We start from the raw sequence: 19136 nt of genomic DNA on the forward strand, positions 1-19136 counted from the left end.
CTGGGTATCCAACAATTCAGTTCAGTTCTGACACTGTTTACCTGGAGAATCAGAACCTACCAGTGAAAGGGTTCAGTCCCAGAAGACTGCCCCCACTTCAGATACCAATCACAAGTCACAGGTTGCCATCTATACCTCTGCCTGACTGACTATAAATCGAGGCTCCTCCTTGGGTTTGATAACTTGCTAGAACAGCTCATAGATCTCAGGGAAGTATTTACATTTACAGGTTTATTGTATAATAAGGGTACAGGTGAACAGTCCGATGAAGAGATACATAAGGTGAGATCCAGAAGGGTCCTGCGTGCAGGAGCTTCTGTCCCCCTGGAGTTGGGGTACGCGCCACCCTCCCAGCACATGCATGTGTTCACCAATCCAGAAGCTCTGTGAACCCTGTACTTTTACGGATTTTTATGGCAGTTTCATCACAAAGGCATGATAGATTATTAACTCCATTTCCAGCCCCTCTCCCCTCTTAAGAGAATGGGGGATGGGCTGAAAGTTCAAAGTGTCTAATCATGCCTTGATCTTTCTCATGACCGGCCCCCATCCTGGAGCCCACCAAGAGTCCCCACATTAGAACAAAAGACCACTGACCACCTAGGAAATTCCAAGGGATTTAGGAGCTCAGTGTCAGGTGGTTCTATCGCTCAGGAAATTACAAGGATCGGTTCTGTGCCAGGAACCAGGACAAAGACCAAATAAATATTTCTTTTTATAAATCACAATATCACAGCCCACTGGGAAAGGGCCATCATTTATTCATTCACTCAATAAACTGTAATGAGTACCCACTTTGTCCCAGGCACTGGACTAGGTCTGGGGACCAGTGGTAAATAAGACGCACAGGAACAAACAGGCTTTGTGGGCTTTCCTAAGGAGAAAGGGTAAAGAATAAATACATAAACAAATACTGAATGGCAAGTAGGGTTGCCAGATTTAGCAGATAAACACAGGATGACTAATTAAATTTGAATTTCAAGTAAGTAATTTTTTAGTATATCGTAAATATTGCAGAGGGTGTATGGTAGTGTGAGCTTGACACTTTTTGTAGTTTTTTGTTTGTTTGTTTCCACTTTTGTAATGTAAGTGCATGACTTAGGCTTTGATTGCTGATTGCTGAGACATCCACCTCAAAGACGGCTATTTGGCTATCTCAAATAAGCACGCTGTCAGCCTCACAGGAGATAAAGAGTCAGGCTACCTCCTCCCACTGAGGCTCCTTTGTTTTGAAGATCTTGGTTGATCTTGATAACTGATCATTTGGGGCCACTTTTTTTTCTAATTTCTCTTACCATGATTTAAATTTCTGCTCTTATGTTTTAAATTAACTAATAAAGAGTGAGCCTGTGAAAGCCTATGCCCCTACCCTCGACCCCCATAAAAACCCTAGGCTGGACCCCACTCTCCCTCTCTACCTGAGACCTCCCTGTGTGGCCCCAGGTGTGCTATGTAATTCCAGGTCTTGTAAGTAATAAACCTTTATTTTTTCAAAGTTTCCTGATGGTTAGTGCTGAAGGGTATCTTGCATTCATCATAAGAACCACGAGGCCTGGTCCAACCACAACATTGATTATTGGCAGTTTGAGACGGCACAAAACGCATACTAAAATAGTACTCTTTGTTTATCTAAAATTCAAATTTAACTGGGCATATTATATTTTATCTGGCAGCCCTAACGACAAGTCTCCCTGAGGAGATCCCAAGGATAAGTAGGAATGTGCTAGGGCATGGGGGCCACATTACAACCCTGGGAAACTCCGTTCATGGTTTCACATTTTTAGAATTCAGTGATTATAAGCATGTCCCAGGTTTTGGGGGGCGGGGGTGGAGCTAAAGGCTAAGAGTATCACTTGTTGGTGGTTCAGGGATGACCCAGACCCCAGTCTACACCATGTTCCTGCTCCTTCTCCATCCAACTCCCAGTTTCTATCCAAAGGCCCAAATAAAGTACGATATCTCAAGGAAGAACACATGCACGTGTGGAGGACACAGGCTTGCTGACCTGGACTGACTTCATTCCAAGCCTGGGGCACCCACCAAGGAGGCTGCATGTCCAGAAATCTTCTGGGGAAGCACAGCCATCACTTCCAGAGTGAACTTCAGGGCTGAGCAGGAAACAGCAAGCTGTTCCTTAGTGCAGGGCTCAGCAAACTCTTAGGGATATTTTAGAATTAGAGAACCTTCCTAAATCCTCAATCCCTCAACACCAGGGTCCATAGAAGCTTTCGGCACCTCTGTTCTCTGTTTTCCCCACAAATAGAATCTAAACTGAAAGCTCCAGAAGGGCAGGACTGGATTCTTCTCCAAATCCCACGCAGACCTGGTACAGCCTTCATCCCTTAGAGTAAATAGATCCTTAACAGCAACAACAAAATAGTAATAATATTAACAAGGAGGAGGAGCTGCCAGTAAGAGCCATTACTATGTGCCAAGAACTTTGCTAGATGAGAAATAATTCCCTCATTTGATCCTACAACAGCCCTTAGAGAAACTAGGTATCTCCCTCCATTTTATAAATTAGGAAGTGAGCCCAAACAGGCTAAACAATTTGCCAAGGCCATGTTCTTAGAAAGTGACTGAGTCTTGATTCACACCCAGATCTGACCTCAAAGCTTAACATCTTAACTTTCTGCCATGCGATTTGAAATGACCTGTTGTAAACTGCACTTCGTTTAATGCCCTTGTATTTTAGATAAGGAGGAGGTATAGAACAGCAGAGCAGTGAAGGGTGTGGGCACCAGCCAGAGTGCCTGAATTCAAATCCCTGCTCTGCCACTTTCTATCTCTGTGACTCGGAGAAAGTTACTTAACTTTTCTGGATTTGAGTTTCATCATCTGTAAAACAGGGATAATCAGTTATAAGACTGTAACAACCCATGTTGTCTACAGTTAAAGTCTAGAGAGAATTGAAGGGAAAACAGACTCTAATCCAGTTGGATTAGTCCTCAGGGAAGCCCCCTGGGTGCAGAACCATTACCCTTACCCCTGGAGGGCCAAGGAGAGATGAACCCCACGGGAGATCTAGCCCAGTGTGCTTCAAAGAAAACCATTTCCCACAAAGGCCCAGGTGTTAAAGGGATTATTGCATAATTACTTGATTGTGAGTCTTTTTGCCAAGTGTTTACTGAGCATCTGCTTTGTCCCAGACATTTGCTGGGTCCTGGAGTAAAGTGAAGAATAAGGCAGGCATGGTTCCTGGCCTCCAGGGCTTATTGTGATAGACGGTTTTAGGAAGGAAACTAACAGGGACCTGGGAGGTTCTCCCTGAGGAAGTGAACTTTAAGCTGAGATCTGAAGGATGAGTAGGAATTGACCCTGGCAGAGGGCTATGGGGAGAACTGCATTAAGTGATTTGCTCTAGGTGATCAAAGAAGTCTTTGTCAGAGCTGCCAGGAGAATCCCACGGAACCCTGGACTCTTAGAAGACAGAGCCAAGTGCTTAACCAAGTGGTCAATTTGACATTTCCATGATGGGACAGACTGCCATCCTATGTCCCTCGGTGCAAAGCATGAAGAAAAACACATTTCCTCTATGATATACCTGCCAGAAATGCATAGCCTGAATCTAAACATGAAGACACTTCAGACAAGCCCAAATGGAGGGACATTTCTACAGAATAGTTGGCCCGCACCCTTCAAAAACATAAGCATCATGGAAAACAAAGACAGATCAAGAAACTGTTTCAGATTGGAGGAGACTTAAGAGACAGTGCTATGTGGGCATCATTGAGATGATTGGCAAAAACTGAATATGGACTGTTTATTAGATAATAGTATTGTATCAGTGTCACATTTCCTGAATTTGATCATTGTACTTTGGATATGTAAGAAATGTCCTTGTTCTGGAAATACACAGCAAAGTACCTGTGGTTAAAAGGATATGTTGACTTCCAAATGGGTCAGAAAAAATGGAGACATAAAGCAAATGTGGTAAGTTGTGAACAGTTGGTGAATTTGGATGAAAGATATACAGTTCTTGGTACTATTTTTGAACTCTTCTAAATTTGATTATTTTTTTCAAAATAGAAAGTTGTCAGTAAATAAGTAAAAAAAGAAAGAAAAGTGCCAAGTTGTCACCAGCCCAGTCTTCGTGGCTAGCAGCTCCCCATCCCACTTGCACCCCAGAACCCGCATGGAATAATGCGTCCCTGCCCTCCCTCTCATGGCGAAGAGGTTACCTCCTCTGTGTTGGGGACGTTCACGACCTTTTTAGAGAGTGCGACGTGGCCCACCACTCCCATGTCCAGGGGGAACACGATCTCCGAGTCGGGCACCACCAGGCACTCCTCGAGGACAGCATCCTTGTGGACGTTGAAGAGCCGGGTGGCCAGCTCCGCAATGCCATTTCGGGCCCTGTACATGAACAGGCTCATGCGGTCTGCCTGCAGGAGGAAACACAGCTTCTTCATGACGTTGAAGATGCATTTCTCGGCCTGCAAATTCTCCTGAAAGTCCCGCAGGAGGTCGAAGATGATTTCACTCTCCTCCACGCTGCTCAGCGAGTGGTAGTTGCTGAAGTCCACGGCTGCCTCCCTGGGCCCCAGGAGGTCCGAGATGACCTTGGCCCGATAGCGAAGGTTGTAGTACTTTTTGGCAAAGCCGACATTGGAGTCCAGGAACTTCTCCACCTCCTCCGCCGTCACCTCGCCCATGGCTGGAATTCTACTGCCTATTTCTGTGGAGGGGGCTGAGGCTGACCTCTTTTTTTGTGACAAAACTGAGTCAGAATGCGTTCTGCTCCAACCCAGACTTCTCTGGGTCTTGTCTGTGAATCTCACTGGTGTGGCTGCAGAGGAGAGAGAGTGAGCTTGGGAGATTAAATCATTAATATTTCCTCAGAACAAGGATTATGAGGATCAGGGTGTTCCAGATGCTTCTGGGCCCCAGATGGGAGAAGGTGAGAGCTTTCTTTTCACCTTGGTCTTCTAACAGGAGAAGAGGTTTCTGCACAGGGCAGGAGGTGGGCTCAACTAAAAGAAAGCACTGAAACAGAGGCTGCAAACTGGCGGCACAAGACATCAGACTGTTATAGACATGCTTTCTCTGCCCCGTATGGTATTTTTCTTCAACATTCGACGTGGAAGCCTATATTTACTGTTTAAGAGATCCGTTTGGCTTCTCTTGGAGAGTCAACTCTGTGTCCAATTCCTCCGTGGCAGGAATGGCTAGAGCTGAGAGGGACTGCCCACCCACCTCCCATCCTCTGGCCCCACTCTTCTGCACCCCCTTCCCCAGGGCCTCCCCAGTACAGGGCTTCACTCTGAACGCTCACCACTCAGCCTGCTTCCCTTGTGTACGTTATGGGCCCTGATTTCACAATCTCCACATCATAGCCTCTCCCAGTTTTAGATTTCAACAATTCTCTGATTTCAGAATTTGAAAGACCTTCATAAAAACAACACCTTTATAAAAACAACACCTTTATAAAAACAACACCTTTCGGGCAGTGGTTAAGATTCTGCCTGCCAATGCAGGGGACACGGGTTCGAGCTCTGGTCTGGGAAGATCCCACAAGCCACGGAGCAGCTAAGCCTGTGTGCCACAACTACTGAGCCTGCCCTCTAGAGCCCGTGAGCCACAACTACTGAGCCCTCATGCCACAGCTACTGAAACCCGTGTGCCTAGAGCCCGTGCTCCACAACAAGAGAAACCACCACAATGAGAAGCCTGCGCACCACAATGAACAGTAGCCCCCGCTCGCCACAACTAGAGAAAGCCTGCGCAGCAATGAAGACCCAACACAGCCATAAATAAATAAATAAATAAATAAAAATAAAGTTCCCTTTAAAAAATAAAAAATAAAAAAAATTTAAAAATAAAATAAAAACAACACCTTTCATAGTTTTTTCTTCTTCTACAAAATACATGTTTACTGTAGAAAATACACAAAGAAGACCGTTAAAGTCACCCATAATCCTGCCACTCAGAGGTAACCTTTAGTTAACATTTTCATTTCTCTCCTTTCCGTAGAGGCTTAACTTTCCAATCTATTTTCCTTCAACCCCCTGATCTTTCTTTTGACATTTTAAAGTGCTTTTTTCTGGCTACAATCTGTACCTTCTTGGGTTGTCAGTCAGAAATGCACACAATAGTATGGATGTTATCAGCTCCAGTGAATCTCAAAATACCAGAATCCTCATTGGAGTGTCTCTCCGAACCCACTAGGGCAGGAAGAGAAGAGCACTTTCTTCCTGGATGAAATACACTTTAGTTACTATGGATATATATGCGAGAGCCTGGCATGTCTGTGTTGTAAACACTGTGGAGTGCAGGATCATAGACTGTGGCTGGCACTTTGAACTGTGTAAATGAACTTCAGTGGAAAGTAGATTACTTCCTTTATTGTAGAGTGTAATAAATATACTGTGCCCATTCAGCACTGTGTACACACGTGACCACTTGGTCTGGCGGACCACGGCAGCAAATTTTCCAAACACACCCGCCATAACTAACGTGAGCCCTCTGTCTGGAATGCACTTCCCCAGCTCGCCAGCCCTTCAGCGTCAAGGTCTCAGCTCGTGCTAGTCACCCGAAGCTGTCTTATCTCAACCAACCCCTCCCCAATTCCTGCCTGTCATGTCATCCATTTATTTCTTTATTACTATTAAAATATATTTTGCTTGCTTTTTGTTTCCTTGTTTATTATGTGTCTTCTCGTCTATACTGTGAGCTCCAGTGAGGGCAGGCACCTCTCAGGGATGATTCCTGAGGCTTTGCAAGGCTGCCTGGCATAATTCTTGATGCTTAGTAATGTTTTTTAAATTATGTTTGTGATGGTTCATTTTATGTGTCAACTGGGCTAAGGGATGCCCAGATAGCTGGTAAAACATTACTTCTGGATTTGTCATTGAGGGTGTTTCCAGAAGAGATTAGCATTTCAGTCAGTAGACAAGGTAATGAATTTTACACTCACCACCATAGGTGGGCATCCCCCAACCCACCAAGAGACTGAATACAACAAAAATGTCGGGGAAGGGTGAATTGGCCCTGTGCTTGAGCTGGGACAGCCATCTTCTCCTGCCCTTGGACATGGCACTCCTGGTTCTTGGACTCAGACCAGGACTTAAACCTTCAGCGCTTGGACTCAGACTGAATTATACTACCGGCTTTCCTGGCTCTCCAGCTTGCAGACAGAAGATTGTGGGACTTCTCGACCTCTATAACCACATGAGCCAATTGTCTGGAGAGCCCTGGCTAGTACAAAGTGCTGTATATTCTTGATTAAAATTTAGAAAATACAGGAAGTCACAAAGGAAAAAATTGAAATCGAACATAATCCCAGATATTACCATTACCAATATTTTTTGTATATTTTAAAATATTTTCCTGGAGAATATATATATATATATATATATATATATATATATATATATTCTCAACCTTGGCATAGTGACAATTTTTTTAAATAAATTTATTGATTTTGTTTATTTATTTTTGGCTGCGTTGGGTCTTCGTTGCTGCGTGCAGGCTTTCTCTAGTTGTGGCGAGCGGGGGCTACTCTTCGTTGCGGTGCACGGGCTTCTCATTGTGGTGACTTCTCTTGTTGCGGAGCACCGGCTCTAGGCACGTGGGCTTCAGTAGTTGTGGCACACGGGGTCAGCAGTTGTGGCTCACAGGCTTAGTTGCTCCACGGCACGTGGGATCTTCCTGGACCAGTGCTCGACCCTGTGTCCCCTGCATTGGCAGGTGGATTCTTAACCACTGTGCCACCAGGGAAGTCCCCATAGTGACATTTTGGGCTCAGTAATTCTTTGTTGTGGGAAGCTGTCCTGTACATTGTAGTATAGCACCCCAGCCTCTACCCACTAGATGCCAGTAGCGCCTCCCCTCAAGTCGTGGCAATCAAAAATGTCTCCAGATGTTTCCAAATGTCCCCTGGGGGTCAAATCACTCCTGTTGAGAACCACTGCTCCACAGTTAGATATTTATGTTGTTTCTAATTTTCTAGTATTGTAAATAATGCTGTAATGAACACTCATATTCTTAGTGAAAACATCTAGAAGTGAAATCCCAGGCCCAAAGAGCTTGCAGCTGTCTAAGTGTTTGGACAAATAATGCAAATTTTGCTCTCCAAGGCTGTATCAGAGTGCATGAAGCTGTTCTTACCCCTACCCCACCCCTAAAAAATTGAGCAGTCTTTCTTAATCCTGGCATTAAGAGCACTCCAAAATTTGGCCCCAATATTCCTTCTTACTTTGTTTTGCACAGTTTCTCTACACATACTCTAAGCTCCACCCTAGTGTTTCTCATTCTCTCTGGCTTTTGCCCCTTCATTCTTTCTGTGCCCTCAGCCTGTCCCTTACTACCCAGTCCAAATGCCATTCCCTCCATGGATTCTTTGGTGCTCCAGTTAGACTTTTCTTACTTAGAACCCCAAACTATTGGTTTGCTTCCATTTCAATGGGAGTTTCTACATTCTAGGCTGTGTTATTTCTACATATTTGTACTCTCACCAAACTCAACCTCTTCGAGAATAGCGGTAAAGCTTTACCCCTTTTAAAAAAACCTCCAAAAGAGCCCAGCCCAGGTCCTTTCCCGTAATATGCCTACCAGGCTTAGTTCTGGCTGGGAATATAAGCAACTGTTTTGCAGGAAATCTACTTTTACCTCATTTTTCAATATGCCAGACTGAGACAGTCAAACCTGCTAAAAAACTTCAGTCCTAATTATTGGGTAGGTACAGATAAGCTGGTATTTGTAGCAGGTCACCTCCTAACATGCCTGTTCAATGGGCCTGATTTCAGATGTCAGTGGAAGAAATTTGAAGCTTCTTTCATTGGAAGTAGGGGCTACCGGTATGGGTAGGAGAGACTGCTTTCTGTAGTCCAGACCTACAGAACATGTTCTACTAGAAAAAAGAAAACAGGATTGTAGACCTAACAATGCCACTGACTCATTCTATGACCTTGAAAAAAGTCCTGTCCTCTCTCAAGGCTTTGCTGATTTTCCTAAGAACAAAACAAGAGGGTTGAATAACATATCTCTAACACTCCTGATTGCATGACTCCAGATGGGCTGAGAGTGAGGCAGGGCTGACCGGGAATGGCTGACTTCTCTGTTCCTGACCACAAGCCTTGCCAAAGGATCCTCCCGGAAGAATAGCTGGAACTATTTATTTAGCATAATCTCTACTCTAAGATCTACATTCACAGATGAGAAAACTGAAAAGCTTTGAAAAGTTAGGTGACTCAAATCATAGGTGATTTTAAAATATTTTTTTAATTGAGATATAATTCACATTACATAAAAATTCATCTTTTTTTTTTTTTTTTTTTTTGGCTGTGCCACACCGCATGCAGGCTCTTAGTTCCCCAACCAGGGAGCGAACCCGTGCCCTCTGCAGTGGGAGCATGGAGTCCTAACCATTGGACTGCCTGGGAAATTCATCTTTTTAAAGTATATAATTCAGTGGGTTTTGGTGTATTCGTTATGTTGTGCCACCACTAATCTGTTTTCTCATCCTCTGGTGGCCACTACTCTACTTTCTCTCTCTATGGATTTACCTATTCTGGACATTTCATATGAATAGAATTATACACTATGTGACCTTTTGTGTCTGACTACTTTCACTTAGCATAATGTTTTCAAGGTTCATCCATATTGCAGCATGTATCAGAACTTCATTCTTTTTTATGGCTGAATAATGTTCCATTTTATAGATATACCACATTTTGTTTACCCATTTATTAGTTGATGGGCATTTAGGTTGTTTTCACTTTGGGGCTGTTATGAGCATTTGTGTACAAGTCTTTGTGTGGACATGTGTTTTCAGTTCTTTTGAGTATATACCCACGAGTGGAACTGATAGGTCCACAGGTGATTTTAAGACTGAGTTTGGAGGTAAAGAGGGGGAATAAAGGAAAGAAGTAGGACACAGCAAGGAATCAGCTGGGTGAAGGAGAGGTATTTGTGGAAAGGTGTTTTGTGAGGCACCTTTTTGGAAATTCAGGACCTGCTTGAATGGGAATGGGCTGGTTAGCATATCAGTGGCCACCACAAATCCCAGTGTTGGGTGAAGAGGTCTCCACAGGCCCCCAACTGTTCATCACTCCTGTTAATATCAATGGTGAGAGAACCGAGTATGTTCAATTAGGAGGAAGCTTTGAAAGGCTGTCGTGGGTGGAGTATGCCAGCTTGTTCAGGGAGGATCCAGAGAGCCAGACAAGCCAGCAGGTTGAGACAGAAGTTATTATAAGAAGGCAACACCCGGGAATTCCCTGGTGGTCCAGTGGTTAGGACTTGGCGCTATCACTGCCAGGGCCTTGCATTTGATCCCTCGTTGGGGAACTAAGATCGCCTCAGAGCGAGGCCAAAAAAAAGCAATACCCATAGTGCTTAAGAGGTGGTGTGTAAATTATTCAGTTTCCCTGGACCTCACTTTGCTTAGCTGTAAAATTAGAATTCTTTTACATGGCGGTTGTGGAGATTAAATGAGATAATATATTGTACAGGGCACAGCTATGCACCCAGTGCATGTTAAGTTGAACCATATGAAATTGCCCCTCTTTGACTATTTTTCTCCTACAGGGACAGCAGTTTCATACTGTTCAATTTAATAGTAGTCATTCAATAATTATTAGTTATCATAACTATCTAAGATTAACTGGATTACCTTAAAGATAGCAAAGTCCCTGTCATAGAAGGTAGGTAAGCCCAGGACAAGGCAAAGAGGATTCAAACATCAGCATTTAAATAGGAAGATGAATCTAGTCAATCAGTAAGGAAGCTGTTACAATTATTTTTAATAATCTTTACTGGAGTATAGTTGATTTGTAATTTTCCCAGAGGAATGAGGAACTGGCCTAGGATGGGGACTGAGAGACTGGAGGGAAGGGTGTGGGCATAGAAGCAAGAAGAAGGTGTAATGTTGAACATCCTTTCATGTGTTTGTTGGCAATCTGTATGTCTTCTTTGGAGAAATGTCTATTTAGGTCTTCTGCCCATTTTTGGATTGGGTTGTTTCATTTTTGATATTGAGCTGCATGAGCTGCTTGTATATTTTGGAGATTAATCCTTTGTCATTTGCTTCATTTGCAAATATTTTCTCCCATTCTGGGGTTGTCTTTTCGTCTTGTTTACGGTTTCCTTTGCTGTGCAAAAGCTTCTAAGTTTCATTAGGTCCCATTTGTTTATTTTTGTTTTTATTTCCATTTCTCTAGGAGGTGGGTCAAAAAGGATCTTGCTGTGATTTATGTCACAGAGTGTTCTGCCTATGTTTTCCTCTAAGAGTTTTATAGTGTCTGGCCTTAAATTTAGGTCTTTAATACATTTTGAGTTTATTTTTGTGTATGGTGTTAAGAAGTGTTCTAGTTTCATTCTTTTACATGTAGCTGTCCGGTTTTCCCAGCACCGATTATTGAAGAGGTTGTCTTTTCTCCATTGTATACTAATCGTTAGAGAAATGCAAATCAAAACCACAACGAGGTATCACCTCACACCGGTCAGAATGGCCATCATCAAAAAATCTACAAACAATAAATGCTGGAGAGGGTGTGGAGAAAAGAGAACCCTCTTGCACTGTTGGTGGGAATGTAAATTAATACAGTCACTATGGAGAACAGTATGGAGGTTCCTTAAAAAACTAAAAATAGAATTACCATATGATCCAGCAATCCTACTACTGGGCATATACCCTGAGAAAACCATAATTCAAAAAGAGACATGTACCACAATGTTCATTGCAGCACTATTTACAGTAGCCAGGACATGGAAGCAACCTAAGTGTCCATTGACAGATGAATGGATAAAGAAGATGTGACACATATATACAATGGAATATTACTCAGCCATAAAAAGAAACAAAATTGAGTTATTTGTAGTGAGGTGGATGGACCCTAGAGTCTGTCATACAGAGTGAAGTAAGTCAGAAAGAGAGAAACAAATACCATATGCTAACACATATATATGGAATGTAAAAAAAAAAAAAAAGGTTCTGAAGAACCTAGGGGCAGGACAGGAATAAAGACACAGATGTAGAGAATGGACTTGAGGACATGGGGAGAGGGAAGGGTAAGCTGGGACAAAGTGAGAGAGTGGCATAGACATATATACACTACCAAATGTAAAATAGATAGCTAGTGGGAAGAAGCTGCATAGCACAGGGAGATCAGCTCGGTGCTTTGTGACCACCTAGAGGGGTGGAATAGGGAGGGTGGGAGGGAGACGCAAGAGGGAGAGGTTATGGGGATATATGTATATGTATAGCTGATTCACTTTGTTATAAAGCAGAAACTAACACAACATTGTAAAGCAATTATACTCCAATAAAGATGTTAAAGAAAAAAAAAAGAAGGTGTGGAAGACACATTGACTGGGAAAGGAGGCCTGAGAAACAGTGCTGCAAGCCTGGGTAATTTGCATGTCACTGGGCATTGAGTGTCCCCCTTCAGTACATTTCACTGGCGTTACATGTTGATTTAGCTTCCATTTCCTGATCAGAGGACTTTCACCTCTGGCTTGCCAAACCCCACGTCCTCTGTGAAGCCACAGAAGGGAAGAGTTTCTCTGGCCCCACCAGCTAGCCCTTAGAACTGGTGGGACAGCCTCCACCCTCATTTTGTTGGACTCCGCTCTCATTTTATGCTTAACCTTGGCTCTCTCCCATATTTCATTTGTTCTTACCCTGACCTAGAGTTGATGTCAGTTCCTAAGTGTACGGCCACCTGTTGACTTTGTGATTTTATTCAGCTACTTGGGTTTCCTGTTGAGTCTGTCTCTGGAGCATGGCTAGTCTGTGAAGTTCTCTTGTTTTACTTTGACGATCTAACCTGGGTGATGGATGAGCCATGTAAAAGTTTCTCCTTAGGTGCATTTTAACCTTTACGTCATTTTTCTAAAGGCTGGATTCTGAAAGCAATCTGTGATTCAAAAACAGTTAGGAGCTTGGGGAATCCTGAAAAGTCAGGTAAAGTTAAGTCCTAAATACATACTTTGTAACCACAGTAGTAAGGAGAAACGCAACAGGCAGGAGGGTATCCTTGGGCTTTAGCACCAGAGTGAACTGAGTTTGAATCCTCTTCCTGTAATTCAAACTTTTACATTGGATTGATTTCTTAATCTCTGGTCTCAAATTGTGGATAATAATGATACTTATTTTATAGAACTGTTGTGAGGCTTAGAGGCAGTATATGTACAGAACTTGGTTCGTGGCCAGTTCTCAATAAATGTAGTCATTAATAATGATAATGTAAGCTGAGTATGAAGCAGTGATACTCGGTAGAAAGCAGAAGTAATGCAAATATAATTATTTTCCTATTTTTATTATTTTTCTTTTTATAAAGTAATATATCATTGTGTTGTAGAAAAGTGAGAAAATACAGGTAAACAAAAAGCACATAACAGTTACCATCCAGAGGAACATTTTGATATATATCCTTCTTTCCCAATCATATAAATATAATTTTTAAAGCAAAACTGTGGTTGTGCAATATATATTTTGTTTGTTTAACAATATATGTAAATATCTTTCTGTGCCATTAACTATTCCATTACCACATGATTTTTTTTTAAATTTATTTATTTATTTTTGGCTGTGTTGGGTCTTCGTTTCTGTGCAAGGGCTTTCTCTAGTTGTGGCAAGCGGGGGCCACTCTTCATCGCGGTGCGCGGGCTTCTCACTATCGCGGCCTCTCTTGTTGGGAGCACAGGCTCCAGACACGCAGGCTCAGTAGTTGTGGCTCACGGGCCTAGTTGCTCCGCGGCATGTGGGATCTTCCCAGACCAGGGCTCGAACCCATGTCCCCTGCACCGGCAGGCAGATTCTCAACCACTGCGCCACCAGGGAAGCCCACCACATGATTTTTAATGGCCTCATAGACTTCCATTGGGAGACTGTAACCATAATTTATTTAATATATTTCTAACTGTTGGTTATTTAGGCTGCTTCTATTTTTTTTTTTTTGATATTCTTAATGAACATTTGCTAAATCTTTGTACACTTGCTTATTTTCTTATCTTCTTAATAAAAAACATGGCCAGAAAGAACAACTTCAACTACTAATCTTTTAAGATGATGTCCTGGCTATCCAAAAGATATAAGAGTTTAAGTAAAGAAATATTGAGAAGTCAATATTTTAGCACAAAGGTCATGTTCCATTTTGAATGGCTATTTCCCACAGCACCTAACTCATAATCCTGAAAGAACAAATCTGGGATGCCAGGGCTTGTGATCGCCATGAAACGTCAACTAACAGATCACTTTCTGTACCTAAATATTATAGCAAGGGTGACTTGTACTGCTTTACCCCAGGTGTAAGAGTCACATTTCTTTTCTTTCTCCAAATCAAATTTTATATGTTCCAAGCCCCCATCCCACGGTGCTGGCAGGATATCCGATCCCAATAATTACTGTGACCACTGCCCCGCCCCAGGGTCACGTGAAGGCCTGTTGGTCTAACTCAGTCCAGCCGGAGTAAAGCCCTGTAACCTTTATTTGGTCCATCCTACTACCACAAATGTGCCCCTCGTCCAAGCTGATGAGGCCCCTGAAACAGTCCTGCTCGTTGCCAGGGTTCCAAGGTTCTTCCTGTGGCTCCTGGCTCCCAGAGCCACCAACAGTCACCCATGTGGCAAACCCTCCCACATCTCCAGGGCAGGAAGAGGCCCAGGTCCTTGCCACTCAAAGATCCTGCAAAGCCTAGCCCTCATGGGGGAAGCGTTCAAAAATCTCCTTTCCCCCTGACTCCTGGTCCTCCATTCTTTCCCTCTCTGAGACAATTAAGTCTAATTTCCCTCAAAGGCCAAAAGGAAGAGGGGATCTCTTCTTGAGTCTGAGAATAGTTACTTCCTGCCCTGCCACAGAGCAGCCCTGAGAGGCAAGTGATCAAGAAGGGCCAAGTCAAGGACTTCCCTGCTGGTGCAGTGGTTAAGAATCCATCTGCCAATGTAGGGGACACGGGTTCGAGTCCTGGTCCGGGAAGATCCCACATGTCGTGGAGCAACTAAGCCCATGTGCCACAACTACTGAGCCTGTGCTCTAGAGCCCGCAAGCCACAACTACTGAAGCCCATGCTCCTAGAGCCCGTACTCCGCAGCAAGAGAAGCCACCGGAATGAGAAGCCTGCGCACCGTAACAAAGAGTAGCCACCGCTCGCCGCAACTAGAGAAAGCCCTTGCGCAGCAACGAAGACCCAATGCAGCCAAAAATAAATAAATAAATAGATTAAATTAAAAAAAAAAAAAAGAAGAAGGGCCAAGCCCCCTTTAGGAATTGGGGGAGAGGGGGCAGAGAAAAAATACCTGCAATTGTTCAAAGCACTATTTGTTTTTTTAAAAATAATTAATTAATTTTAATTTTTGGCTGTGTTGGGTCTTTGTTGCTGCGCATGGGCTTTCTATAGTTGCGGCGAGCGGGGGCTACTCTTTGTTGAGGTGCACGGGCTTCTCATTGCGGTGGCTTCTCTTGTTGTGGAGCACGGGCTCTAGGTGTGTGGGCTTCCGTAGCTGTGGCACATGAGCTCAGTAGTTGTGGCTCACGGGCTCTAGAGCGCAGGCTCAGTAGTTGTGGTGCACAGGCTTAGTTGCTCCGTGGCATGTGGGATCTTCCCCGACCAGGGCTCGAACCCGTGTCCCCTGCATTGGCAGGCAGATCTTAACCACTGCGCCACCAGGGAAGTCCCAAAGCACTATTTCTAATATTAAAAAGAATGGAAACAATATAAATGTCCGTCAATGCTTAAATAAATGATGGTTCCCCCAAAGAGTGGGATACCATGCAGCTGCTATGGCCAAAGATAGCCACAGCGATATTTCCCACCCCACAAGTCCCTCTTACAATGTGACTTTGACACGTCTCCCATTGAGACTTTCAAGTATGTGACTTTTGAGGCTAGATCCTAAAAGGCTATAGCTTGCTGGAACTCTTGAAACCTTCGGAGGTCTTTTAAGTACAGACTGCCCTGAAACTGCCATGGGTGAGGAAGGCCAAACTAGCCCACAGAGAGAGACACAGGGAGAGGCCCTGAGACTACATGAAGAGAGATGTCCAGACGGCCTGCAACTGCTTCAGCCCCATCCCCTGTCCCCACTCTAGCCACTATCTGACTATAGCTCTATGAGAGACCCAAGCCAAAATCACCCATTAAAGCTCTTACCAAATTTCTAATAACAAAATATATTTTATTATTATTATTATTATATTATAATAACATGAGATTATCATAACATGAGAAATAACAAAATGATTATTGTTGTTTTAAGCCACTAAGTTTTGGAGTGATTTGTTACTTAGCAGTAGATAGCCATAAAGAAGCTCTTTATGCACTGAGATGGAACAATTTTCAAGGTTTAATATTATTAATTTTTAAGAGTATAGAATAGGATATATTGAGTGTCCATTTTATTTTTTTAAAAAAGCATATATATGAGAGAGAGAGAGAAAGATTGATTGATTGATTGGGGGAGTCTTGTACATGCATAGATCACTGGTTTGTCAGCCCTAGGTGTACATTAGAATCTTCTGGAGGGCTTTTAAAAAATGTCAATGCCTGAGCCCACTCTATACCAATTCAATCATAATATCTGGGGATGAGACCAAAATATCTTTATCTTTTAAAAGTTCCCCAAGAGATTCTGATGTGCAGCCAGAGTTGAGAACTGCTGGTACAGACTAACCTGGAAGGCAACACAGGAAACTGATGCTGTGTTTGCCTCCAGAAAGGGATGCTCGGGTAAGAATGGATAGTGTGGGAGGGAGATTTACTTTTAATTGTAAACTCTTTGATATTTTGAACTTGTTTACTTGCATGTTACCTATTTCTAAGAAAAATCATGTTTGTTTGTTTTTTTTCGGCCACACTACATGGCATATGGGTATGGGATCTTAGCTCCCTGATCAGGGATCGAACCCGCACCCCCTTCTTTGGTAGCATGGAGTCTTAACCACTGGACCGCCAGGGAAGTCCCAAAAATCAAGTTAAATTAAAAATTAAAAAATAGCTATAGCAGCGGAAATGAATCCCATATAGCAAATAGGAACAGTCCACTCAATAATGGGGTCTCAGAGGAGGTGACCTGTCCTTCCTGGGAAGAGTGGGTAGTCAGGAAGGGCTGAGGAAGTGAATCCTGAAGTGGTCTCTCGCCTGAGATGACTTCTTTGCTGGCCCATAACATCCCTAGTTAACACATCATTAGTTACTCTTTGGAAAGCAGTTTGGGACAAAGTAATGGCTACAATATGTAACCCTCCAGCTGCCAGTCACCTCTGTGAACCCTGAGACCAACAGGAGGGAAAATGCCCAGGCTTAGTTGGGAGGGGTGAAGAGATCTGGGTTCTGGCTGGCTGGCTGCTGACATACTGTTATTGAGGAAACGCAGATTATTATTTAGCCAGCTCTCCATTAGCAGGGATTTGGCTATCTGTTTCACACCTTAGGCTCCTGCTGCAGAGAACTGGAGCATGATGAAGGTAAGGTAGAGTGGCAGACCAAAGTCTAGCTCTATGAGGTCCCTGGGGATATGTATGTGGGAAGGTGGGGGGACCACAACATTAAATAGCAGCCTGGGATGCTGAATTGGGAGGGAGAGAGGCACCAATGACTGACACCTACGAGTAAGAAAACCCATCTCTGTTCCACCGCAAAGTCCACTACTTGTCAGTTGAGTGGCCTTGTTAAGTAACAATATTCCAAGATGCAGTTTCCTCATCTGTAAAGTAGGTTAGAAAGTATGGAATAAGAGAGAGAAAATGATAGCCATTATTAAATTAAGCCAGTCTTTAGTGGTATCTGTTACATGCAAGGATGGGGATAGATTCTTACATTTGACTAACACAGGGAGTGTAGAGGTTAACAGTGGGCTTTGCAGGCAGATGTAACTGGGTTAAAATCATGCTATTGCCATTTATTAGCTTGGACAAGTCACCTAACATCTCTGAGTCTCATTTCCTCACCTATAAAGGGAGATTCACAATATAGCACCTCCTCAAAATCTTCTGTGAGGCTTAAGTAAGATAATAAATGTGAAGTTTTGTGCATCCAGAAATAAATATCCAGAAACTGTCAACCGTTGTCATTCTGCTTGTTTTGCAGCTTATAGGGAGTTGACAAAGTACTTTAACACCCATTGTTTTACTTGATCCCCTCCAGGACTCTGAGTGTGGGGCCATTAATTACCCTTGGAAAGGTGAGGACATCAATTGAGATTAAGTGATTTGTCCCCAGTGGTAAGGGACAGCACCAGGATTAGAACCCAGGTGTTCTGATTCTGATATGGCTTGTGACTTTGGAAGTTCTGAATCTGGTGGGTGACAGAATCTGAGGCTCATCTCAGGATAAGAAAGGGAGTTCCTTAAACGACTGTGAAGTTCATGGGAAAGGGAAGAAAAGGAAGTTAACCATGTTGCTTCCTTCATCGGTCCTCTTCCATCCCATCTATCCTATCGTCATCTGTGGGCCTCCGCAGGCAGTACAAGAGGAAAAATGAACAAATTAACATATACTCTATATCAGATAGTGCCCAGTTCGTGGCAGATAATTAAATCAAGACTACCTGCTAGGAAGTGACTAGCAGGGAAGTCGCTGAGGAAAGGGCGGTTGGGGGTTTAGCCTGAGACCCGAGAGACAAGTAGAAACTAGGTACTGGAACAAGTGTTCAGGTCCGGAAGAGAACAAGCTTGGCAAGCAAAGGAGGCCAGGATGGGTGGGAGAGGGCTGAGGGAGGGAGAGATGCCACGTGAGGAGCGTGAGGAGTAAGGGGCCGGGGCCCAGAGCATTCAGGGCTTCGGGGGCATAGGGAGAAATTTGATATTATCTGTAAATGTCAAGGAAAGACACTGAGGATTTTAAACGAGGATTGGAATTACATTTCATTTATTTTTATATTTTCTTTTACATCTTAAAAAGAGCCTCTGGCTATTGGGAACTTTGGTGGAAAGTAAGTTACACTGGGGCAAGAATCCCTCTAACTTTCTAGCAGACCTTTTCCCATTCAGGGCCTCCATTTCTCTAACAATAAAGGAGGGTGGGTGGGAACGGGGGTCCCACGGAGTCGAAGATGAAGACGATACCCCTCGCAAACAAAGAGTAGTTTACAGCTCTCGTTAGAGCATTTCCACGTTTCCCTTGATACTGATTCCTCGAAATACCCTCGGGGTTAAGGCGGAGAGCCAACAATCTGCCCGCTTCGAAGATGATTCA

General features: G+C 43.5%; 1 protein-coding gene across 2 annotated transcripts in view; it reads right to left on the reverse strand.

Annotated features, from left to right (window-relative positions):
* PDE6A (phosphodiesterase 6A) overlaps positions 1-4655 on the reverse strand; it is a 66532-nt gene extending 61877 nt beyond the window's left edge. For both annotated transcript variants that reach the window (XM_007188659.2, XM_007188658.2), the window contains exon 1: positions 4182-4655. In XM_007188659.2, the coding sequence (XP_007188721.1) occupies positions 4182-4655 (474 nt within the window). The remainder of the gene's footprint in view (positions 1-4181) is intronic.
* Positions 4656-19136: the final 14481 nt, after the last annotated feature.

This window comes from Balaenoptera acutorostrata, chromosome 2 (assembly GCF_949987535.1).
Source record: "Balaenoptera acutorostrata chromosome 2, mBalAcu1.1, whole genome shotgun sequence".
Taxonomy (NCBI): Eukaryota; Metazoa; Chordata; class Mammalia; order Artiodactyla; family Balaenopteridae; genus Balaenoptera; species Balaenoptera acutorostrata.